The sequence below is a fragment of the Phyllostomus discolor genome, chromosome 3, assembly GCF_004126475.2.
Source record: "Phyllostomus discolor isolate MPI-MPIP mPhyDis1 chromosome 3, mPhyDis1.pri.v3, whole genome shotgun sequence".
In the NCBI taxonomy this organism is placed as follows: domain Eukaryota; kingdom Metazoa; phylum Chordata; class Mammalia; order Chiroptera; family Phyllostomidae; genus Phyllostomus; species Phyllostomus discolor.
Window position 1 is genome coordinate 10,685,043 of NC_040905.2, and position 26,639 is coordinate 10,711,681.

Sequence of the window (26,639 nt, forward strand, 5' to 3'; positions counted from 1 at the left end):
ACCTCCCTCCCATTATCGCCCACCCCTAGTTTTTGTCCATGCGTCCTTTAAATTTGTTCTGTAAACCCTTCCCATTCTCCCCTGAAATTCCTCTTCTCTCTCCTCTGTTCACTGTCAGCCTGTCCTCTATTTAAGTGTCCTTGGTTATATTTTGCTTGTTTCTTTGTGTTGTTGTTTAGGTTCCTGTTAAAGGTGAGATCATATGGTATTTGTCTTTCACCGCCTGGCTTGTTTCGCTTAGCATAATGCTTTCCAGTTCCATCCATGCTGTCTCAAAGGGTGGGAGCTCCTCCTTTCTTTCTGCTGCATAGAATTCCATTGTGTAAATGTACCATAGTTTTTTGATCCACTCATTTACTGATGGGCATCTAGGTTGCTTCCAGCACTTGGCTATTGTAAATTGTGCTGCTATGAACATCAGGGTGCAAAGGTTCTTTTGTATTGGTGTTTTAGTGTTCTTAGGATCTAGTCCCAGCAGTGGAACTGCTGGGTCAAAAGGAAGATCCATTTTTAGTTTTCTGAGGAAGTTCCATACTGCTTTCCATAGTGGTTGTACCAGCAATGTTCCCAAACTTTTATCATCTTAATTTCAATATGTGGCTTTGGAACATTTATCTTTTCTTAAACAGTACTTGTATAAGAACTTTTTTTTGAAAAAATAAAGACATTTTAATAAGTGCACATTTATCAAAATATGCCTGAATTAAATGACTATAAACTAATCAGTAAATAGAGATTCCTGTCACATCAACTAAAACATAATGCTAAAATAAAAAGCTGAATTGTAATTTGCAGTTTAAATGTTTCCTTTTTTTTGAGGTTGTACTTGCTGTCAGTCACTTTTGAGAGAACCTCTAAGCTTCTGGGGTTGTAAACTTCAAAACAGTGAAATAACACTGCTAACTCAACTTACTTATACATTTTAATAGAACTTCGAAAAGTAAGTTTAAAACTAGAGGTCTACAGGTCGTTAAAATCAAGAATTTTCTTTTTCCTCAAACACTTTTATTATAAATATAATATATGATGACAAACATTCACAGAACATGAGAGTGGTTAAACAGAGCTGCAAAGTCAGCACCCACAGAACCACCATTCAGAAGGCGAGGACCGCAGTCCCTTCTAGAGGTAACAACTATCCCGTCTTTTTGGTAATTATTTTTTTCTTTTATAAATGAATGACCTTTATATGTAAACTTTTTCTAGCAGCTGGTCAAAGAAAAAATACTGCTTTCCTTTGATGAATGATTGACATAAAATATGCTAGTAGAAGCCCAGTGAAAGGAAATGGGACAGTAAATAGTAAAGATTTCCTTGGCTATCTTATATTGTCCTTTTGTTTCACTGTGGACTTCACACTTTGTAGTTATTGATTGTTTAACCATCACTAAAGAAATTTTAAAGAAACATTACATATTTAGCAATTGCATCATGCACTAAAAAATAAAATCAGAATGTAAAACCTGAGAGAGGTCACCAAAATACAATTAAGTTTTTTCTAAGTAAGGCTAATAAGAAAGTTCCAGTTTATGCTCAGTAATTGATAGAAAAAAATTGTTGAAAGAAAATTATATGCAGAATAGCACAGAAACATCTTGTTACTACACATGACTCACTGTTGTACATGTAAACTGCCATATACAAGCAGATTAAGTAACAAGTGACCATGCTTAATTTTTTAATTCAGATGATTGGAACCCATAGAGAACATATGCGAGAGGGTTCTATCATGGGCTACTCAACTTTATTCTGTTTTCCTAAATCCCAGGTGATATATAAAGCAGACCCAACCCTAGGCTGGAGATTTTTAGACTAATAACAATTTACATTTAGTTACCACATATGAATTAAAAGATTAATAAACTTAAACCATAAGATGACTGTGCTTTTCTTAGTAATGTAACAGTATCTTTCAAATACTCTGCTGTCAGCTCAAAACTGGGAGAAAGGAAGGGAAGCAACAATGTTTGTTTGATTTAAAATGCTTTAAGTATGGACTGAGTAGATGACACAAGTCTTTAGATTTCATACTGAGCTATGCTGTTTTCATTGGAATCCAAGATTTTGAAGAACAGCAGAAGCCTCTGGTAGAAGTGGACTTACAATTTTTGCTAAAAGGCACAGATTTGGAAAAATATGAGTAAACCGTGGAAATATTACTACCTTATGCTGGAAGGTGACCAGGGTCCATCAAAACCCAGCATTCCTAGAATTCTAAAAATGAATATACACATCCCTAACTAATTAGACATGACATTTCTGGCTCTGTATTGGGTAATGTTTGGTCTACCTGGCTCTGTGAAAGTACACTTTGATGAAACTGCTGAAACTGAAGCTGAAAGTCATTATCTCTGGGGAATAATGTGTCCAGAATGAAATGGTAACCAAATGGGAAAGAAGATTATGAGTGCTTTAGAACTGTCCGTTAAGGCAGTGTTTTACTTAAAATCTGTGAATGGTGATCGATTAGTGGATTATACAATAAATTTAGAGGGTTGAGATCGACACTGAGAATGATGAAAGGAATAAAAAAAACATAAGGGTACACTGCACACTGCTTTGTGAGTCAAGGTAAAAATGTCTTCGTTAGTCACTAAGGCAAAGCAGTCTGAAAGTTGCAGATTTAAAGAAATGGAAGAGTGAAGGAAGTAGCCCACTTCTTAAGTGATGAAGAAAATGAAATAAATGCATGTAAATCACTTACTATCTGACGTAGTAAGTGATCCAGAAAATTAACAGTGTTACTGCTAACTAAAAAACACATGTGTAAGCCCTGACTGGTGTTTGCTCAGTGGGTTGGGCATGATCCCAAAAACCAAAAGGTTGCCAATTTGATTCCTGGTCATGGCACATACTTGAGTTGTGGGCCAGGTCCCTGGTTGGATGTTTCCCTCCTTCATTTTTCTCCCTCCCTTTCCTTCTCTCTAAAAATAAATAGAAATAAAATCTTTTTGCATTTTTAAAAGACTTGTATTTTTTTTAGAGTGGGAAAAGGAGGGAGAGAGGGGGGAAATGTCAATGTGTGGTTGCCTCTTGAGCTGGCCCACAACCCAGGCATGTGCTCTGACTGGGAATTGAACTGGTGACCCTTCATTCACAGGATGGCACTCAATCCACTGAGCCACACCAGCCAGAACAAATAAAATCTTTTTTAAAAAATACCACACTTTTGAGAGGAACAGAAGAGAAATACAGGTGAATCAGGGGAAAAGGGGTCTTTTGAGTACAAATAATCACTACTTCTGAAAGATCTATTATAATTTTTTATTTGAAATTCCAGTATATTTCACCGTAGTATTGTAAATATTGATATGTATACTAGTTCTAGATACACCCACCCATGATTAACTTAAATAAGTTAGCTAAAATAAATACCAGCAATAAAAGGCAAAAAAAAATCTAACTTGTAAATCAAATACATACAAATGTGAAAGAAATCATTTATAGACTAATTTTAGAAAGCTTGATGGTTTATTGAATAATGGTTAATTAGTGGAAGATAGTACACCAACTATAATGAGTCTGAAAGGAACTTCTAAGCACCTGCCAAGATTTTCAAAGACCCTAGCTCTTTGTTCACTTAATTTCACTTCAAATTTTATGATTCCTTCAGGCAAACAAAAGAAATGCATATAAAACAGTATTGATAGAACTTATAATACTCAAACGGGGATGGGTTTGGAATAAAAGGCACGCTCATAATCTAATGGTAGATAAACTTTCCTAGACAGCCACTTTGTATTCTATAACCAAAAAATGTGTATAGTCTTAACAATTTTGCTTTTTTTAGTAATGGAAAACTGGTAAAAATGATAACTGACATTTATTGAGCACCTCCAATGTAATAAAAATCAGTTAAACACTTTAGATGTGCTCTCATTTAATCTTTATGTGACACATAGGTACTCACTAATAATGCAGTTTTATTTATGAGAAAACTGACATACAGAGAGAATAAGTAACTTGACTATGGTCTTACATGCACCTGGAACAGGAGTCAAACTCAGGCTGTTTGGCACATGGACACTTTATGTAACAGCTAAAATACTACTAGCTTAACATTATTAGTATCTTAAATGTTACATCCATGAATGATTACTATGTACCAACTAAAAGTCACATTTTACAATCAATATAGATGAGAGGAAAGGAGGTAGTCACAATATGTAGTCAAGGAAGAAAGAGGACAGGCTGTCTGGATTTGAATACAAGCACCTTTACTTACTGTGTAACCTTAGAAAAGTTACTGGATCCCTCTGCACCCCGTTTCCTCATCTGATACTATGTTGTAAGGATGAAATGAATTAATACATGTAAAGTAATTAAAACTGAGCTGGGCATGTAGTAAGATTCAATAAATGTGAGCTGATATTTATTGTACACTTTCTGCATCTTGCTCTTGTTACCTATGTTATCTCAGAAATATTTCATCTATGTAGATATATCTAATTCTTTTTCTAATATTACTTGACAGCTTTAGTGAAACATCAAATCTTGGTTCAAATTTCTATGGTACCTCAAGTACTCCTCAACTTTCTTCCTGACCTGGACTACACTGCAGTAATCAAAAACTCCTGAAGAAAATCAATCTTGAATAAGTAAATACCCTGGTATGTTTATATTACGTTCATAACTTCTTAAAATTGACATCATGACATTTTTTAAAGTTCTTATTTATTTATTTTTAGAGAGGGAAGGGAGGGAGATAGAGAGAGAAACATCAATGTGCGGTTGCTGGGGGTCATGGCCTGCAACCCAGGCGTGTACCCTGACTGGGAATCGAACCTGCGACACTTTGGTTCACAGCCCACACTCAATCCACTGAGCTATTCCAGCCAGGGCGACATCATGACATTTTAATAAATAATTCTGATCAAGAACAAACCCTTTATTTCCTTCAAGTATATCAATGATGAGGTAAGTGTACAATAAATGTAAGGTGTCAATTTGGTAACTTTTCCCATAACAACTATTCAGCCTGCCTTAATTTAATAAACGGAATTTCTTTAAGATTCTTTGTGTTTTTCTCCAGAAAAATCTGCTTCAGTTTTTTTGATATAACTAAAGCATTTTCCTTTCACCTCATAGTGAAAATAGTTTTTAAATGTTGCTAAGTTCATCCAATCCTATACAGGTATTCCTTGAGTTATAAATGTTATCCAAAAGTGCACACTATGTTTTTATAGTATGTAGCCCTTTAGGATGATGCATTCAATATTCATTTTGTGTCACTGTGTCAGATACTATGCTAGGAAAGCAAAGTGCAGTAGTTAAGATGGAAATAGTTTCTACCCTTTGAAATCTGAGTTTGGCCATGGAAATGTAAAGAGGTACACCTCCCAGGGAGAGAAAAGGAAATGATTCATTGACTTAAAACCCTAACCAATTTTACTGAAACTATATATTTTAATCCCTTCACAACCTGCATCAAATTTATTTTTAAAATGCCAAAGACTCTTTAAAAATGCATGAAAAAATAAAGATTTACTGCTAATTAAAAGAATATCAATGTGTAGCTCTGGCTGGTGTGGCTCAGTGGATTGAGCGCAGGCTGTGAACCAAGGGGTCGCCGGTTCAATTCCTGGTCAGGACGCATGCCTGAGTTGTGGGCCTGGTCCCCAGTGGGGGCCAACATGATAGGCAACCACACATTGATGTTTCTGCCTCTCTTTCTCCCTTCCTTCCCTTCTGTCTAAAAATAAATAAATCTTAAAAAAAAAAAGAATATCAATGTATAAAGTTGAAGTCCAATTTTATTTAAAATAATTTTCATACAAATGTATCTGTATCATTTATACAAATGTTTTAACAAGACAGAAGGTTCTTTAAGAATATATTTTTGAGCCAGTAAGAATGGTTGAGAGAATGTATTCTGGGGTTTGGGGAAAATTCTCATTTTTGTTACTTTGGAATTTTAAAAACCTATTGAATATTAATTTATAATTAATAAAAGTGATCATATAAACTGTATAAAAGTAAAAAGCATTAAATGAGTCGTCTAACAGTCGCTGCTATTTGTACATAAATTTCTCTGGGATAGTCAAATAGTTACCTATGAGACCTATATTAAGAATCTACTGTATGAAGGTACTGTACTAGATACCAATAAAGACTAGCAGATATGCAGGGTGAATTTATAAACACTTTTGCCAGCGCATAAGGCCAGAAAGGTGAACTGGAGCCCACAAAGGAGTTTGTTGGGAAATGGTGATCTTTTGTTCCATATCTTTGATATAAGTGAACTTAAACTTTTAGTAAGACTAGTAGAGTGACAGGGAGAATGGGGTAGTAAAGAGAATGGAGGCAGAAAGTTGTTGGAAGAATACTACAGTACTGACATGTAATTGTAGTTTGATTACGGACTCATTCAGGTGAAAATGCCAATGTATTGTCTCTTTGGAGATGTCTGAAGTGGGAAGTCGGATATTCTGGAACTGCCAAAAGTGGTCAGAACTAAAGCTATAGATATGGAAATGGTCCAATGAGGATTAATGATGGTTAAATTATAATAATAGATGAGATGAGACGTGGTTATAAAGGATTTTTTTTTAGCATTTCTTATGTACCAAACATTAACCCATCCTTTCCTTATCATACCAAACTAAGAGAGTTGTGAAGATTATCTCTACCTCACAGGTGCAAAAATGAAGGATCAGAGTCTAAATGCTTTGCCAATGGCTACACAGATAGTACTTAGCAGAACTGGGGATTTGAACTCAGGCATTTCTAATCAGATCTTACATTCTCATGCATATCTATCTGAAGGACATAAAACTGGGAAGTATCTATACTGCTATGACAGAAAGATAAACCAATAAAAGGTAAAAGAAACTGTTCCTCAGATAAACTAAATGTTTGCTCAAGGTCTCACAGCTAGTGATTGAACTATTCAAGACTAGAATGCAAATATTTGATTTGTAGGTCAGTATTCTTTATACTGTTGTTATCTTGTATGATTATAACATTATTTTGAATAAACTGAAATTGTATACATGTGGACTATTTACCTAATTAACACTTTTCTTCCTTGGTAATGTTATTCTGTGGGGAGGAGGGATGGAAGGTATAAAACTGGTATTTTCTTTTATTATCTCAGTTTTTATTATCTCAGTTTATATTATATTTAATAGTATAAACTGCCTCAAATTCTTTTGGGAAATAGGCAGAATATACATTCTAAGAGGCTAGATCAGGAACTATGTTGTACTATTTAAATACCATTTTAAATAGGAAACGGTGACTTTCTAAAAACTGGCACTTCTCCAACAAATTCCTTTCACTTTAGGTCAAGCCACCTTCAGATTCCTTTTTGCTGCCTAGTATTCAACAGCAAATTCTCTTTAGGACACTTCAAAAAGATCTTCCTCAAAATCGTAGCTCAAAAGCAAAGAATTCCCAATCAGCTGCACTGTAAAAATTCTCACTTCTTTAAAACATCCCTGCTTTTCTATAGTTCTAAATTATTTCCATTAAACAAGAAAAATGCAAAATAAAACAAGGTGTTCAATGTTTTGGCGTCTCTGGACCACACTGGAAGAAGAGTTGTCTTGGGCCACACATTAAATACACAAACACTAATAAAAACCAATGAGCAGAAAAAAGGTTTTAAGTAAATTTACAATTTTGTCTTGAGCTGTATTCCCAGCCATCCTGGGCCTCAGGTAGGACAAAAGCTCTCTTTGGACACATGCTTTGCTTTTGGAACCCTGACCTCCCTGTTGGATATCAATGTGTGAGTGCTGTGTGTGTGTTCCAAAAATGTGGCTATATCATATTATTTAATATGTAACAGAAGGCCACAGTTGCATTACTGAGTAATGTTATGAAGAGAAAAAGAAGTCACCAGTAAGTAAATGAAGTTTAGAATTAGGGTGCCTAAAAACCGGTTAACAGAATACGTGTATGTTCATTAAGAAATAAAACAATTAATAAAGTGTTATATTGTATAATCAGCTTTCTTTGTTCTTATCAATTTATGTATGTATTTGTTTATTTATGAATTTAGAGAGGAAAGGTAGGGGGGAGCGATACCAATTTGTCATTCCACTTATTAATGCATTCACTGGTTAATTCTTGTATGTGTCCTGACTGGGGATTGAATATGCAACCTTGGAGTATCAAGGTGATGCTCTAACCAACTGGCTAGGGTTAATCAACTTCTTTCACATGCATGCATTTCTATACAAAGTAACCTTAATAAAACTTCTCATCATTTGAAAAAGTCCCAGCTGGTTACTAGTGAAAATGACTTGCAAAGGCCTGCAGAATAGCTATATGATGTCTAATCAAAATATGGAAACATAAGTGCTGCATCAGGAAAAAAAAAATTCCCGCACCCTAGAATTTGATTAAAATCTTTTTTACAGAGAGATCATGGAGGATATTTCCAGGTGCTGATATGAATTATTTGGGTTCCTACAAAACTCCCCACACCAAACGTGTTCTCACCTTTCCACTGCAAAAGAAACAGCCTATCTCTGTCCCCTAATAAAGGTTAGGACTATATTTTATACCATTAGACTACTTCTCATGCAATGGTATCAGAAATGAAAAATCAGTGGAGATTTTATTTCTTTCCACTGTGAAGGGTTAGGTCTTAAAGAACAATAACATATAGAGTTTCGACTTTTGACCATATCTGATGATACATAATTAATTAAATTTGAGATATAAAACACTTATGTAAAATTACTGAATAGTCCACAAGAGGGCACACTTTCAATTAATGTAAAAATTTTAAGTCCCCATTTTTATACTGGTCTATCAAAGTTTGGACAGATTCTTCTCAACTGATTATTCAACACCATCAGAAAGCAACAGATCCTGAAGTCTGTCATTTTTTGCTTAAACACAGGGAAATTTATTTTGGATACATATAAAGTATAAGAAAAGCTTGGATACACCAAGACTTCTACATTAATATTAAATTACAAAAGTATGTAAAAGTCTTATCGGCCAGCTTGGTTCTGTTAGCTATTTGGAATTTGGCTGCCCTAACAATCTTTTCAAGAAACTGGCTACTTTTTTCTTGATCCTCATTATGTGACACTGACCCTAGGAACACTGAATTCTTCAAGACAACTTAGTAGAACAAAGAGAGTATGTTTCAGATACTAGAAAATTCTACCAGTTCAACAGGTTAAGATCATAATTAAAATATCTAAAAGGGCAACTGAGAAGGAAAAGAGTACACACAGAAGACATGCAAAAAAATCAAGATCACTTATGCATAATCTGCATTACCGATCCTTTTTCTGGTTAATTCCCCCAAAATATAGTTTTAACTCCTCTCACCTCTCTCCAGCGTCATCAATTTTACCTCTTACTGAATCATTACAATCAGCATACACACATCTACATGCTAATAACTCCCCCTACTCCCATGAAAACCAAAACTCTGCCAAAAACCTTACCTTGACCCTCTTCAATTACTTAATTTTTCTGCTTCCTCTCACAGCAAAATTTCTTCAGTTGTCCATATTCACCTCTAATTCTATCTTCTTTGAAACTACACTGTATGTGTTTTTATTCTTATCATTCCACCAGATGTCTTGCCATGGTTAGTAATGGCATCTACACTGTTAAATGCCAATGCACAAGCCTCAGATCTCATGATTTGACTTAGCACTCAGCACAGTTGATCACTTCCTACTGTTTGAACAAATCTTTCTTTTCTAGAACCACACATTCTCCTAGTTTTTCCTCACAATACTCACCATTCCTGATTCCTATTTTGGATCTTTCTCATCCTTCTGTCCTCATCTGTTGTTGATTCTATTCAATGCCATGATTTTACAATAGAGCCTGTGTGATGATGACTCCAAATTGACATCTCCCAGTACACTAGAGTCATATACCCAACTGACTACTAAACATCTCTTTGCTTTGACATCCCAGTAAGTACAGGTCTAGAGCAGAAGTTGGCAAACTTCCTGTTGACTTCTGAAAGTATGGTTTATATGCTTTAGATAAAAGTCCTGTACTAGATATGTATTGTGCAAATATTTTATCCCAGTCTTTTCATTTTCTTAGCAGCATCTGAGGTCCAATATCAATTTGTTCAATAGTGGTGGGGGGTAGAAACTTTCTGGTGTGAACAAAATGTTCTATAACATGATGGGGTATGAGGTCTATCCAGAAAAAGTCCAACCACTGTTAATATAACGAGAACGGCTTGCCCAGCATTGATGTCACCTGGCAGCCAAGAAGAGTGGGCTGGAATGTACATATGTGAACAAGGACAACTTTACTGTACTAGTCAGTGGGGGCAGTAGACACTGTTGAGTGAGCATGTGTACTGTGTGGCCATCACATTCAAAATGAGAGCAAGCAGAGCAATGAAACTGCATTAAATTTTGCATTAAACTTGAGTATTCCTCCACGGTAACTATGCCCATGATTCACAAAGCAGCTGCTGAGGGCAAATGGTGATCTGCAGCTTTATCATGATAAAGCACCTGCTCAGGCATCATGTCTTGGGCAAAGTTTTTTGGTGAAACATCAAATCGCCCGGGTGACTCAGCCCCCCTACAGCCCATTTTGGTGCCCTGTGACTTCTGGCTATTTGCGAAAGTAAAATCACCGCTGAAAGGGAAGAGATTTCAGACTGTCAATGATTCAGGAAAATAAGACAGGGCAGCTGATGGTGATTTGGAAAACTGTGTGAGGTCCCAAGGTGCCTGCATTGAAAGGAACTGAGGTATCACTGTCCTACGTACAATGTTTCTTGTATTTCGTATCTTCTTCAATAAATGTCTCTAATTTTCACATTACATGGCTGGATACTTTCTGGACAGACCTCGTGTTATTTAACACAAGCATACACATTTCTCAGAATTGCAAAGCTAAGATCTCTGTTTTTTTTTCAGTATATGTTACCAACCCCTCCCCCCCCAAATAACGTGAAAGTGGTTGGAGAATGAGTGGAGGCACAGGTGAAATTACAATGACAGCATGTTGATTACTGTTGAAGCTAAGTGATGGGCATTAGGAATTCATTATACTCTTTTGTTGACTTTGCATGTACTTTAAGCTTTTCATAGTAAACAGGTTTTTAAAAAATACGGAAACTTTTCTGTGGGGTGCAAAATATTATCTCATACTAAAGTCAGCATTAATTAAAAGCCTTCCCTTTTTTTTCCCCCAGATCTATTCCCTCTAAACCAGGGGTGTCAAACTCATTTTCACCGGGGGGCCACATTAGCCTCATGGTTGCCTTCAAAGGGTCGAATGTAATTTCAACTCCTTAACAGTTAAGGAGCAGTTACATCTGTACAGTCCTAAAACTATTTTGGCCTGCTGAAGGCAACCAGGAGGCTGATGTGGCCCCCAGTGAAAATGAGTTTGACATTCCTGCTCTAAACCATATATTAGAGGGCTGAATGTCCCATCACTGCCCCCCACAAATTCATTTGTTTAAACCTAATTACCAATGTGATGGTATTTGGAAGTGAGGTCTTTCGCAGATGATTAGATCATGAGAGTGGAGCCCTCATAAATGGGATTAAAGCCCTCATAAAAGAAACTCCAGAGACCTCCTTTGCCCCTTTCACAATGTGAGGACACAGTAAGATGTCAATCTACAAACCAGGAAGGGCATCCTCAAAGACACTAAATCTGTTGGCACCCTTATTTACTTCCCAGCCTTCCAAACAGTGAGGAATAAATTTTTGTTGTTTGTAAGCCAACCAATCTATTATATTCTGTTATAGCAGCCTACATGGACTAACACACCATGCTTCCCTCAGGCTTTAGTTCTGTAATTGTTTTAAAAACCCACAAAGGAATGCAAGAGAACCAAATATCACCATTAAATAATATGACTGATGAATGTGAAAAAAAAAATAGCTTTTCAGGGAAGATAAACTTTTTAAAAGTCAATTTAAACCAATAACAAACAGCTCCTTACTAAGAGCTAAATTTCAAAATTATTTACAGGGGAAGAAGTAATAAATAAAGAGAAGTAATTTCTGATTCACACTGTGTACAGTAACCTTTTTATGATTTATGACGGATCCTGCCCCTATCACTATGCCATTTTATAGGCCATAAGTATATAAAGTAAGGATCATATAAGTTAGGATGTATATTTTTCTAAATTAATAAGTTCATGTTCAATGAACTAATCATAAAATACAGATTTCAAAACATCAAGTGCTGTATCTTTTCTAGATATAGAATGAAAAAAGTCTGTCATTATCAATCCATCTTTCATCAAGACACAAGGATTTTTAAATTTTAAGTAGGGGATCTGATGAAACCAATGATCAGTTACCCAAAAGTAAACTTTCTATGAAACACACATTTTGAAAAAGAAACTGTAATAGCAACTATAGCCTGAGGTAGGTTAATGAACACACAGAATCAAATGACTCTGTGTGCTACAACAGATCTCCAAGATAATGCTATTAAAGAGCAAAAGGACCTGAACAAGCTCTTTAATTAAATCTTAAATTCCCAAAACAGTGTTTTTACTGTTTTCTTTATTTTGTTTCTTGGTTTAGAAAATCTTGGGATGTTAACTAGTGATTTTCTGTGACCAGACTATATAATGCCTGACTCATTTTAAAAGTACCTAAAATAAGGGACTAAAAATAGAAACTTTATCTCATCTTACAAGGGACTTTTATTGTTGTTTAAGAAATCTAAGTAGAATGGGAGTGGGATTTTGCAGAAAACAGGGATGTAAAAAGAAAGTTTCTCAAATTTTTAACACAACTATTATATAGAAACACAAACACAAATTAGACTTAAGATGGATATTAAACACTTTCAATTTGAATCAGAATATTGAATTGCCTAGACTTGAAGAAGTAGGTTAGCTTCTCATTATCAGTACCTGGTATAAGTATGCTTATCACTGGCAGATGAAATTTGTGTATGACTTATTTCCTTTTTTCTTGCTTATCTAATTTTCTGGTTTTTAAAAGTCAGTTTTTATATATTCACTATTATATACTTAGCACCCAACACCTAGAATAGGACCTGACAGATATAGTGTTGAATAGCGGGGGGGGGGGGACGGACGGGGGGGGGGGGAGACGGGACAACAAAAAACAAAAACCAAAAAAAAAAAACCCCCCAGACACAGTAATATCCTCATGGACCTTAGAGTCCAGCAGGAGAGATATTATGAATAATCACCATGCGACATGATTACATATTATGATGTATTTCATAAGAACAATAATAAGGGATGATACTTAACACCTAATATATGTCTGGAATTGTTCCAAGGAATTCACATGTTAAATCTCATATTAACTTATATTTTGTTCCTTTAATTTATATTTACACATGAATTCCTTTAATCCTTATTCTATTTTACTATTATCTTCGTTTTAATATAAAAACTGACAAATATAAAGGTTAAGTAACTTGCCTAAGTTCTGATTCCAGAGTTCTTGCTCTTAACATTCTGAGTGCTTGCTCTTTTCTAAATGAAAAGAATAGAGCATCTGGGGGGAAGAAGAGATGAGAACTAAGAAAATCTCATGAATAAGAGTTGCAGAAGGGAAACAAGGGGATGGGAGTAGCATTTCAAGTACCTAAAGAACACAGCCTAGCACAAAGTAGTTGTTTATGTGACTGGTGCATTAATAATGGACTGATACAAGATTAGGGAGAAAAGGTACATACAAGTTAGACTATACTTAGTTTGGCAGGCCAGGTCAAGAGACCATTTACATACATATTTTAGTTACTGAACAGAGCCAACTAGAGTTGTTTAATATTGAATCTATCTCTCCATTTTCACCAAGACTGTATATAGTCTTTAAATTCACCATGTTTACAGACTTAGGCATAGCTTTAAAATACTAGAAGAAGCCTTTCCAGCAGTGTAGACCTCCCCACAACCACATGCCTCTTGCTAAGGACCTCCTTTATCCCTCTCCAAAAGAAGAGGGGAGAAAACACAAAAAGCGCCTGGTGCAGGGCCCTACCTCCTAATTCATGGATGAGAAATGCCCAGGACACTATAAAATCACCACCATCTTGAGCCATGTGCCAACAGTAGTTTTGTGTCTTAGCTGCTCCACTGTCCTCTGTCAGCCTACAGGAGGAAAAGCAAGACTTACAGAAGGATGCCCCTTCAGAAGAAAGCAGCGCCAAAAGCATCTTGAGTCAAGATGAGTGGGGAACCATCTCAATAAACAAATTTCAGGTTAAAAAAATACTAGAAGGAACAATGGTTTTTCACAAATAAAGTATAAAATTAACTGGCTCCGAATAAACTTTAAAAAATTAACCTAAGAGCCTTGGTTGGGTAGCTCAGGGTTCTTAGGCTGCAGGTTCATTCCCTGATCAGGGCACACAAAAGAATCAACCAATGAATGCGTAATAAGTAGAACAACAAATCTATGTTCCTTCTCTTTCTCGTTCTCTCTCTCAAAAAATAAAAATTAAAAAAAAAAATCCTAAATCTAAATAAGAAAAAAAGTACACACAGTTGTTTATGGAATGAAAACTTAGGTTCGTGTAAAACCTTGCACATAACGTTCATAGCAGTTTTACTGGTAATAGCCCCAACTGGGGGAAAAAACCCCAAATATCCTTCAACGTGTGAATGGTTCAACAACTGTGGTAGATCTATATACCTTGGAATGCTACTCAACAACACGAAGAAACAAACAATTGGCACATATAACTGTGGATAGATCTCAAGAAAATTATAGTGAAAAATGCCAATCTCAAAAGGCTACAAACTGTATGATTCCATTTACATAACATTCTTCTTGAAATACCAACATTATAGAGATGAAGGGCAGATCAGTGGTTGCCAGAGATTAGAGATGAGGAGTGCAGGTGTGTGTTATAAAGTGAAAGTAGAGGGGAATGGTGCTTGTGTTGCTAAAACAGTTCTGTTTGTTGAGTGTGGTTTTACATAGCTACACGCATGATAAAACTTTATAGAAACAGATACACAGAATGCACTAAATCTAAATAAATTCTCGGACTGTACAAATGTCAATTTCCTGGTTTTGAAACTTTAAAGTTATATACAATATACTGAATTTTTTGGACCGTAAGACACACTGGACCATAAGACGCACCTGACCATAAAATGCACCTAGGTTTTAGAGGAGGAAAATAGGAAAAAAAATTTTGAAGCAAAAAATATGGTAAAATATTTAATAACATAAATAACATAGGCCACCCCCTCACAGAGAGCCAGATAAGCTACATTCGGACTATAAAACGCACCCCTATTTCCTCCCAAATTTTGGAGGGTGCATCTTAAAGTCTGAAAAATACAGTGACCTTTGGAGGAGGATACATTAAGGGTGTACCTGATATCCCTATAATGTTTTTAACTTTCTATGAATCTACTTTTTATTTAAAAATTAAAAAATTTAAAAAGTAGTTACAGTCTGTATAGTACACTCTATATAGTACCTAGTTCATTTGCATTACAGGCTTTTATTATTAAACAAATTTAAAGGTTCGAACTAGCTGATTTAGAAATTACAGAGCAATTTATAGACAGATTTTTCTTAGAATTTAATTTTTAAAAACTTTTAAAAGTTATTAACAGTTTTTAAAAGTTTTTTCTGAAGGATTTAAATTTTCAAATATTCTTAGGTTGAGGAGATATTTTCAAACTTAGCAAAAGAACTATAAAGTTACACAAAATTGCCATACAAGTACAGGAAACTGCCATAACTTTTTCTATATTCACCAATTTTTTTTAGGTTTTGCCCCATTTGCTTTAACATTCACATTCACATTAGCTCCCTCCTCCCTGTCCCACTGTGTGTTCATAGTTCATTGCCCAGAACTCTATGAGAACAAGCGGAGATATCATGGTCCATTTCTATAAATACTCCCAAGAACAATAACATTCTCTAAAATAATCACAGTACAATGAACAAAATCAGGAAATTTAACATTTATAAAACACCGGTAATATCTAATCCCTGATCCCTATTTTGTTACTTATTGCAATAATATCCTTTTATGGCTATTGCTTTTTCTTGGTTCAGTAACCAATCAAGGACTACATATTGCATTTAGTTGTCATGCCTCTCTAGGTTTTTTTGGATATGGAATACTTCCTTTGACTTTCTATTGATTTTGATATCTTTTAAGAGTATAGGCAAACTTCTATAAAATCCATCAATTTGGGTTTATCAGATGTTATTAGATTCAGGTGATAGATTTTTGGTAGGAATACTACAGAGGTAAGTGTTATATCCTTCTCAGTGCATTATAACAGGAAGTATCTGATATTAGTTTTTAACTTTGATCACCTGATTTATGGTGGTGTGGGCCATGTTCTCCCCTGTAAAATAACCCTCTGTAGTTAGTAATCTGTCGAGAGATACTTTGAGACTATGTAAATAACTGATCCCATCAGACTTTTTACTCATTATTTTTAACACCATTAATGATTTTCTATCCATCTGTTATATTTATTAGTTGGCATTCTACTATGATGGAGCATTTCTCTCCTCCCTCCCTTCCTTCCTTCCAGTATGGAGTCAGGGGTTTCTTTTTTATTCAATGGAAGTGTCATCGAATTGTTCCACATTTGGACAGTGGCAGCTCCTTTAAGCTGACTCTTATATCCTTGTATTATGTCCTATTATTCCATAAGCAATTCTTTATTTTCCAGTGGAATAAGATGTTCCAACCTCATCTCATACATTCCCTACCGCAGCAGTGGAAATCAGCCTTCTTCAGGGAAGATCTCTGGTTCTATTTATTAGAAAACAGTATTTAAATACAGTGTCCATTGTGCTTTCTGCCACTGGTATGCCATTGCAGGCTGTTTCACTCATTCATTTAACTTTTAAGTAAGTGAAAATGAAGTGAAGATATAAAATAAAAAAATAGACAATCAAGAGAAAATAAGCATGGCTCGAGTCCCAGAACAATAGAAACAATGTGAAAAGCAATTTATAAATTTCAGAATCACATAATTTCATAGTTGAAAAATAGCTTAGGAATAAACAGTTAAACTCTCTTTTTTTACAGACAAGAAAATCAAGACCTAGTGATGTTATATATCTTGACAGAGGTCACAGAATCAATTATTAGGTAAAGTCGGAAAATTCTCAATTGAACATTCATCAAGTTCTGCTCTTATACTATTCATTCAACAAACATTTATTGAATGTCTGTAATATGCAATGCATTGTTGTACAGCAGTGAATAAAACATGACAATCCCTGTGTCTTCATAGAACTTAGGATCAATTAAATTGATTCAATTTTCCACATAAATAGGTGCTTCACTTCATCAGTTTATAGGGAAATGCAAATTACAATCACAGTGAGACACCACTACATTAAAATTAAAAAATACTAATCAGTTCAACTGTGGGAATGAAAGCATGGTAAACAAAACAAGTCTCATATAATGCTGGTGAGAGTATACAAAATTGGTACAACCACTTTGGATAACTGATATATCTGCTAAAGGCGACTCTCCTGTGGCCCTGTAATTTCACTCCTAGGGTATATGTCCAATAGAAAAACTCAGTGGTTTAAAAAAATAGTCTCTCAACCTTCTGCTAGATTCAGTGAGCCATGATGACTGAACATGCTGGTCCTGTGGAGATGGCAGAGGTACCCAAGTGCAAGCCCAAGCGTGCAAATGCTTTTCCAGTGTTTGGTTATGCCACACCCACTAACTCCAATAGTCAAAAGCATGTCCAAAATACATGTATGTCCAAATACAAAATCAAGGGGAAGGGAAATATTTTCTGCCTCTTTAGGAGTGGGGGGAAGTACTACTTGGGAAAGGACTTGGATACAAGGAGGGGCAAAGAACTAGGGCTATCAATGCAACCATTACACCCACCCAACCCAAGGTTTTCAGGAATGGGAGCTGGCATTTTAACAAGCCCTCCAGATGATTCTAATACATGCTGAAATCTGGAAACCACTGGGCTCTGAAGATTGCAGGGCATCATCCCAGAGTTTGATTAACAAGTAAGAATTCTGGCATTTCTAACAATGTTTTTAGGTGATGCTAATGCTACTGACTTAGGAATCTTACTGATAATTACTGTGCTAGAAGATAGAGAAAGGCTTCTGAGAAGATACCACCTGCAATAAATTTTGAAAGCCTGATAAGAACTATAAGATGAAAAAGAATGGAAAAGGTAACCTGGCAGAGGGAAAAGCAGATGCGAAGATAGAAAGATATAAAACTACATGACAGGTTTAAGAAATCTCAAGTATTTCAGGATAAAAGGTGTGGACAGCAAGGAAGTTAAATAGATGCCACATCATGAAAAACTTTTTGTGCTTAAATTAAGGAATCCAAATATGACAATGCTACAGGCAGCCTTAGAAGGATTTTGTATTTGATATGCTTTGTCAATTAAGGCAAGAAAAGTGAAGAGAAGATAATTTTATTAAGTTTAACAAGTCTACCCCAAATATGTTCTACTTCTACAGAGAAGCCTCAGGCAGCTCAGAATCTTTCTTCAAAAAACAAAACAAAACAAAAAACAAACAAAAAAACCCCACTTGAATTCTGCTCCAACACATGGATAAATGAATAGATCATGGTTCTATGATCACACCACAAATTCTCCTTCATAGAAAAGACTGTGTAGATATAAATTTCCTAGGCTATCTAACCATAGGTAGTGTGTGGCTTATACTAAGGTAAAGGGGGAGAAAAAGGTTTTTTTTACCTACTATGTGCCAGCTATGTGCTAAGTACTGTGCTACTTGCATAATCTATTATTCTTCTCTCCACCCCCTTTTTTCATTTAATCTTCATAATAACCCAATGAATAAGTCTATCTTCATTAAAAGATGGGAAGACAACAAGCTGAAATGAATTGACCAAAGTATAATAATCAGTTAAGATGTGAAATCAGAATTTAAAATTAATTTGTCGTCATTCCAGGACAAAAATTAAAAAATGGGTCTTGAACATAAAAAGAGGCTCAACCATAGTCATAATATGTAAAAAGTGAATTAAAACTACATTGAGACAGCAAGCCCTCAAATTCTGGCCAACCTGATAAATGAGAAATGTTAAGACATTCTGTTGTTGAGGCTGTGAAGAAACAGACACTGCTGTTTCATACGCTGCTGGTTAGAATGCAAAATGGGTTGAGTTTAGCAGTAACTTACAATACCTAACAAACAAATTTTCCCACTCCTAGTGATTTACCTTCCACAAATATGAAGAACATATGCGGAATATTATTCATTACAACACTGCCTGCAATTTAAAATGTTTTTATAAACAATGTAATGCCGAAGCATAGGAAACTAACTGAATAAACCAAGGTACATCTACATCATAACATATTATGCAGCAGTTTAAAAAAAAAAGAGTAATACTATGAACTGATATGGAGTAATTCCCAGGATATACTAAGTGAAAAAAGCAAGGTGCAAAATAAAGTGTATGCAGAGTACAATCTTTCTCTGAAAAAAGAGAAATAGTATATATGTATTGCTTAAGCACAAAAAGAAATCCAGAGAGATAAATTTGAAACTAATGAAATAGTTATCCATACAGAAGGTAGGAATGGCACAAGGAAGACAGGAATGGTATGGTAGTCACTAACTTCCTAATATAGTTTTGACTTTGAACCATGTATAGGTTATTACATACTCAGAAATCAACAATAAATCAGAATGGACAAAAAAGCAAATCTTAAAACTGAATACAAACAGCAACAAATGAACCTAACCATTATTATCAAATAATAACATAGTCTCACACATAATTTAATCCATGAACACACATTGTGACTGCATACCATCATAACTGGAGGTAGTGAGAGGAATTGTGACACCCTCCAAAAAGATCCACCCAGACCTATGAATGTGATCTTATTTTAAAAAAGGGTCTTTGTAAATGTAATTAAGGATCTCAAGACCAAATCATCCTAAATTTAGGGTGGGCCCTAAATCCAATCAACATGTCCATTTACAAAAGACAGAAATGGGAGATGGAGACAGACTCAGAGAAGGCCATGTGAAAATGGAGGCACAGATCAGAGATACTCAGTCACAACTCAAGGAATGCCCGGAGCCACCAGAAACTAGAAGAGACAAGGAAGGACTATCCCTAGAGCCTCAGCAGAGAGGATAGGCCTGCTGACACCTTGATTTTACACTTCTGGGCTTTAGTATTGAGAGAATAAATTTCTGTTATTATAAGCCACCAAATTTGTAGTAATTTATTACAGAAGCTCTAGGTAACTAATAATATACTGGGATATATTCTAAGGACAGAAAGGTTTGAAATCTTGGAATTTACCTAGTGTGTTTTATACTGGCAGTGGCGAATACACAGCCATTCAAATGTACAGTCTTGGAATCCTATCTCACATCCACGTTTCTCTTTCACATCATTACCACCCCCCTCAAAATCAATAAACATAACCTTGGATGAGGATTAACAAAATAAAAATAATTAAAAGGAAGAGTACCAAAATTAAAGTTGAACTTTTACACTGATTAGTAATTTAAATCACTGGAAAACTCTAGAATAAAATCCAACAGAGATCCATAAAAAACTTATAATATTACTAATTTCTTATTAAACATAAATGCTGATAGCTGATGAGGAAACAAGGCAATTTAAGTAATAAAATCCAGTTGGTATCTTTTCTGTACTGAAGTGAATGGAATTGGATAATTTTCACTATTGATTTCTGAAACCATAACCCTGCTTATTACATTAAAAAATTAAATTCTTTATCAAAAATTACACCATGTTGATATTAAAAACAAACTTTCTACTTTCGGCATGTTATGTATGGCTCTGTAACTTACAAGCCTCCTTTTAGTTCTTATAATGAGATTAAATCCTCATCCCTCTAAGACCAAAGCCCAGAAATGAAAAATGTCTCCACCATCTAGTCAGATGTCAACCAACTATAGGTAAATAGGTTTTGAATTATCATTATGCAAATGTATCAAAATGAATATTACAATGCCCATAGACACTGTTAATCAAATAGAATCACTGGATTTTGATGGAAGAAAATTTAAGGTTACTAGTCCAACTTCTAGTCTAGGCTATTTTACATAAGAAATAGGAATGCTGTATATTTGTGAAGTTTTGGGGATCAGCAGTGGGGAGAAATATCATGACTACAGCTAATGTAACCGGAAAACTGGGAATTCATAATAACTGTGCAACTCACATAATAACAGAACTCAATATAGGTTCTGAAACCATAGTTAGATATAAATTCTAAATACTGACATGGATAGTTAACTACCATTAAAACACACTAGAACTGACAACAGCATAGCTCAGAAACACAGAATAAACAGAATTATCAATGCATAAAAATTTATGATTCTTTAGAAAACAGTACTTCTTTTTAAACTGAGTACTACCATTCTAGACAAATCTAGTTTAACTTTTCTTTACCAGTAAGTACTATATTGAGATAAAAATTCAACTACAGAAGTAGCTTGTGATAAATTGAGATGTATACTGTAATCCCTATAGCAACCTCTAAAAAATAAAACTTACAAATGTTAAAAAAATCAACAAGAAAATTAAATGTGCAGTAAAACAACATTTAACACACACACACACACACACACAGTCAGAAAAAGAATGGCAGGCATAAATCCAATCATCGATAACCACATTAAATGGGAATACACTAAACATGTCACTCAAATGGCAGAGATTAATTATTACACTCAGGACATTCTACAAAAGACACATTTTAGATTCAAAGATACAAATAGGTTGAAAGTAAAACAATGGAAAAGATATTCTATACAAACAATTACAATAAGAAGGCTGAAGTCGCTATGTAAGGAGCAGATGAAATAGACTGAGATAAATGGTACCAAAAAACAAAGAGGGATTATTTCACGAGTCAATAATACATCAAGAAGAGATAACATTCATAAAAGTACCATCCACACCTAGCAACAAAGATGCCAAACATATGAAGCAAAAACAGAACTGAATAAAGTACATCTAGAGAGAAAACCAGCAAGGATGTAAAAGACCTTAACAACACTATCAATCAATTTGACCTAACTTACATTTTTAGAACACTCCACTCAACTGTTCAGAATTCAAACTCCTTTAAAGCACACATAGGACATTCTCCAAAACTGACCACATGATGGGCTATGAACAAATTGAAGTAATTTAGAATCATAAAATGATGCTGCCTGAATAATAGAACTTAAAAATTTGTAACAGAAAGAAATCTGAGAAAATCCATAGGTCAAAGAAGATTAAAAAGAAAGCTGAATAGGAATAAAAATGAAAACACGACATATCAAAATATGAGATACAACTAAAGTACCATTTATTGGAAAATATATAGATTTAAATGCTTATATGGGGGGAGGGCTCAAATCAATAACCTAAATTTCCACATCTTAAGAAACTAGAAAAAAACAGATTAAATCCAAAACAAGAAATAAAAGACTGGAGTAAAAATGAATGAAATAAAACCCTAAAAAAGGAAAAGAGAAATGTGAATGACTTCATAAATTGTCTCTCTAGAAAAAAAAGTCAATAAAACTGGCAAACCTTTAGCTAGAATGACCAAGAAAATGAGGAAAGCAGACACAAATTACCAAATTTGGAATGGAAAAGAGGAAAAATAATACTGACCCTTTAAAAATTAAAATCATAAGGGAATATTATGAACAACTTTAAAAATAACAAATTTCAGAACTTATATTAAAAAGGAGAAAATCCTAAAAAGACAAATTACGTGAAATGACTACAAAAGTTAGAAAATCTGAGAAAATCTAACAAGTAAGGACATTGAACTACACATATTAAAAATCTTCACACTAAAAAAGCCTAGGAATGATGGTTTCACCAATGAAGCTTATGATATATGTAAGAAACAACTCATTGTATGAGGTCAGTATTACCCTGACACTGAAGCCAGACAGAGAAGATACAAGAAAACTATAGCTCAGTATCTCTTGTGAACATAAATATAAAAATCTTTTAAAAAAGATTAGCAAACTGAATGCAGCAACATGTAAAAAAGCATTACACATTATGATCAAGTGAGATTTTTCCTGAGAATGCAAGGCAGGTTTACCATTCAAACATCAATTAAGCCAAAACACTACATGCATGGAATAAAACACAAAAACCACATGATCATTTCAATAGATGCCGAAAAAGCACACGACAAAATCCAACACCTATTCACTATAAAAATGCTCAAAAAGCTCAAAATACAAAGGAACTTCAACTTACTAAAAGGGCACCTATGACAAGTCTACAGCTAACATATTTAAATGGTGAAACCTTTCCCCCAAATATCTGAAGAATAGGATGGATGTCTGTTCTTACTACTTCTACTGAATGCTGTACTGTAGGATCTAGCCAGTGCTGTAATGCCAAAACAAAAAACAAAAAAACAAACCCCCCCCCCAAAACAACAATAAACCTAAAATAAAATTTAAATTAAAAAAATAGTACTTGCATTCAGAGTAAAAAGAAGTGAGCCTGTTTATCACCAGATGACATTATCATATATGTGGAAAATCCTAAAGGAACCCCTAAAAAACTACAAGGCCTAATAAACAAGCTTATTAGCAAGGTCACAAGATATAAGATCAATATACAAAAATCAATTGCATTTCTATATTCTAGCAAAAATATGAAAACAGAATTAATAAAACAATTCCATTGAAAATAACACAAAAATAATTACGAAAAAAATTTAAGAAGTACAAGTCTTATAATGTTATAAAATACTGCTTAAGAGAAAAATACAAATGGAGAAACATTCCATGCTCATGGACTGGCAGGCTCAATGCTTGTTAGTTAATACAGCAATTTTCCTCAAATTCATCTATAGGTCTAACACAATCTTTTTAAAATCCGAACTGGTTTAAAAAGAAGAAAAAAGAAATAAGGTGATCTTAATTTTATGTAGAAATCAAAGGATCTAGAAGAGCCAAAACAATATGAAAAAGGACCAAGTCAGAGGATTTACAACCAATTTTAAAATACTGTATGAAGGTATAGTAATCAAAAGAATTTTTGTTATTAGTGTAAGAATAGATTATGAAGAGAACTGAGATTCTAGAAATAAATCCTTATATTTATGTTAGATTGATTTTTCACAAAGGATAACAACAAATGGTTTGGGGACAACTGGGTATCATATGCATAAAAACTTAGACCCTTATACCATACACAAAAATTAATTCAAATGGATCAGACCTAAATTGTGAGCTAAAGTGATAAACCATATATACAGGGGTGGGCAACCTTTTGGTATCACTGGCCACACTGGAAGAAGAGTTTTCTTGGGCCACACATTAAATACACTGTGACATGTAACCAAAAAAAAATCTTTCAATGTTTTAAGTAAATTTACAATTTTGTGTTGGGCCGCATGTTGGATGGACACCCCTGAAAGAATATAGAGAAGAAAATCTTTGTGGCCTTGTTGTGTTAGGCAGAGCTCTGAGACAACAAAAGCATGAGCCATAAAAGATAAAACTGATTAAAAAACAAAACAAAAAAACTCTCCAACCAACCAAACAAAAAAACACAAAAAACAGCAACCAGACAATAAAAAGACAAGTCACAGACAGGGAGGAAAATATTAGCAAAGACATGCCCATGAATATTAAAAATATTAGCAAACCATGTATCTGACAACATTTTACTACACCCTTGTAGTCAAAATATAGACAAACTCTCATAACTAAGACTTGCTTGAATGGACATTTTACTACAGAAGATACATGAAAGGCTCATAAGTACAAAATGTGCTCAACGCCATTAGTCATTAGGAATATGCTAGTTAAAACCATAATGCGACACCACAACACACCCACTAAACTGGCTATAATCAAAAAAATAATATCAAGCGTTGATGAGATGTGCAGAAATTGGAACCCTTACACACACTACTGATGGGAAAGTCAAATGGAACAGCCACTTTGGAACACAGTTTGGCAGTTTCTTAAAAAGTTAATTATATTTGTTAAGTCCTAGCAATTCCATTTTTAGGAACCTACCTACGAGAAATGAAAACATATGCCCACACAAAGACATGTCCATGAATATTCAAAGAAACATTATTCATAATAGTCAAAAACTGGAAACAATCAAAGTGTCTTACAACTAGTTAAAGAATAAATAAAATATGGTATATCAATAAAATGTTCAGCAATAAGAAGGGACAAAACACTCATACATGCTATGCCAAGAATGAACCTCAAAAACATTATGCTAAGTGAAAGAAGTTAGATGCAAAAGACTACATGTAGCATGATTCCTTTTAGATGCAATGTCCCAAAAAATGTATAGAAACAGAAAGTAGATCAGGTGTTGCTTAAGGCAGGAAAAGGGGTGTGGGAGTTGAGAACTGACCACGAAGAGGCTTAAGAGAAATTTTGGGACTGATACAAAAGTTCTAAAACTGGATTGGGTTGATGGCTGCACAACTCTATAAATACACTAAAAACCACTGAATTGTATACTTATACTAGGTGGACTTTATATTATGCAAATTATACCTTAATAAAGTTGTGAAAAAGCAATTAGAGATATTTTCTTTCTGGTAACTATAAACATTTTCCTAGTTTAATGTTTTTTCTTAAAAAGACAATCATATGTAATAAACTTACCGTACATATTGGTTGTATGCTAGGAATTCAAATACAAATACTATGATTTGATAGTATTAATTAGTTCTAAACTGTACTTGACAAAAATTCCTTGTGAAGAATAAGGAAAGCAATCATGTAATTTAAGCAAGCTCCCATACTGTTACCTGCATGTAGTTAAACACTATTTCATTTACCCTAGGATGGCAGTTACAGTTAATAGACAACAATTACCTTGTTTTGAATAGAATCAATGACACATAAGAGTATGAAGGCATCTTATAAACAATCTAGTCTAGTCCCTTTGTTTTTCTATTTAAAAAAAAAAAAAAAAGATTTCATTTACCTATTTTCAGAGAGAGGGGAAGGGAGAGAGAGAGGGAGAGAAATACCTAAGTGTGACAGATACATCATCAGTTGGTCGCCTCTTTACACGTGACAACTGGGGACCACCTGCAACCCAGGCAAGTTCCCTGACTGGGAATCAACTGGCGACCTTCTGCTCTGTGGGGCTCTGTGGAGCTCGTCCAACCAACTGAGTCACAAGGGTCAGGGCCTAATCCCTTTGTTTTACATGAGAAGCAGCAATCATGAAAAATGATGTGTTCAAGAGCACATTTTGAAAGTTAACTGCAAAGCTTCCCAGTCTTTGCCAGTTTCCTGACTTTCCTGCTCTTTCTGTGCTCTATGGTTTTATTGAAAGAAGAAAATCGTACAAGATCATAAAAATAATCACAGAGGAAATATCCAGGCAACAGCTACGCAGATGATTAATTTTTCACCATATGAACATATTTCTTGTAGCCCCAAATTGTTGATTCCTTTTATATTCTACAAAAAGGGAAGAAAACTCAGAACCTTTACACATTTATTTACTCATTTGGTATTTAAAACATCCTCATGAAAAGAATTACCTTATTTAATAATTAGAGAAATTGAGGTTCAAAATAGAAACCTTATAAATAGTAATATCAGAATTTTAAAAACTGAATTTATCTGATTTCATAGCTCATGCCCATTTTTTTACATTTCTTTCAAACACTTCAAAGCCACAACCTCATTTTCAATAAATATTGTTGT

At 34.5% G+C, this 26,639-nt stretch overlaps 2 protein-coding genes across 5 annotated transcripts in view; one reads left to right on the forward strand and one right to left on the reverse strand.

Moving 5' to 3' along the window:
• Positions 1-26,639, reverse strand: part of NIPBL (NIPBL cohesin loading factor) — a 186,834-nt gene that overhangs the window by 109,452 nt on the left and 50,743 nt on the right. Inside the window, exon 1 of one of the 4 annotated variants that reach the window (XM_036020203.1) lies at positions 2,821-2,847. The exons of the other annotated variants lie outside the window; for them this stretch is intronic. The gene's annotated coding sequence lies outside the window, so the exon portion shown is untranslated. Of the gene's footprint in view, positions 1-2,820; positions 2,848-26,639 lie in introns of those variants that run through there. 4 annotated transcript variants of the gene reach the window in all.
• Positions 13,054-14,137, forward strand: LOC114497243 (40S ribosomal protein S27-like). Its single transcript, XM_036020206.1, has one exon. The coding sequence runs from the start codon at positions 13,954-13,956 to the stop codon at positions 14,131-14,133; it is 180 nt and encodes a 59-aa protein (XP_035876099.1). The 5' UTR covers positions 13,054-13,953; the 3' UTR covers positions 14,134-14,137.

Bases quoted from the DNA above. Each gene is read 5' to 3' on its own strand.
- LOC114497243 (XM_036020206.1), top strand. From the start codon at position 13,954: ATGGATGAGAAATGCCCAGGACACTATAAAATCACCACCATCTTGAGC.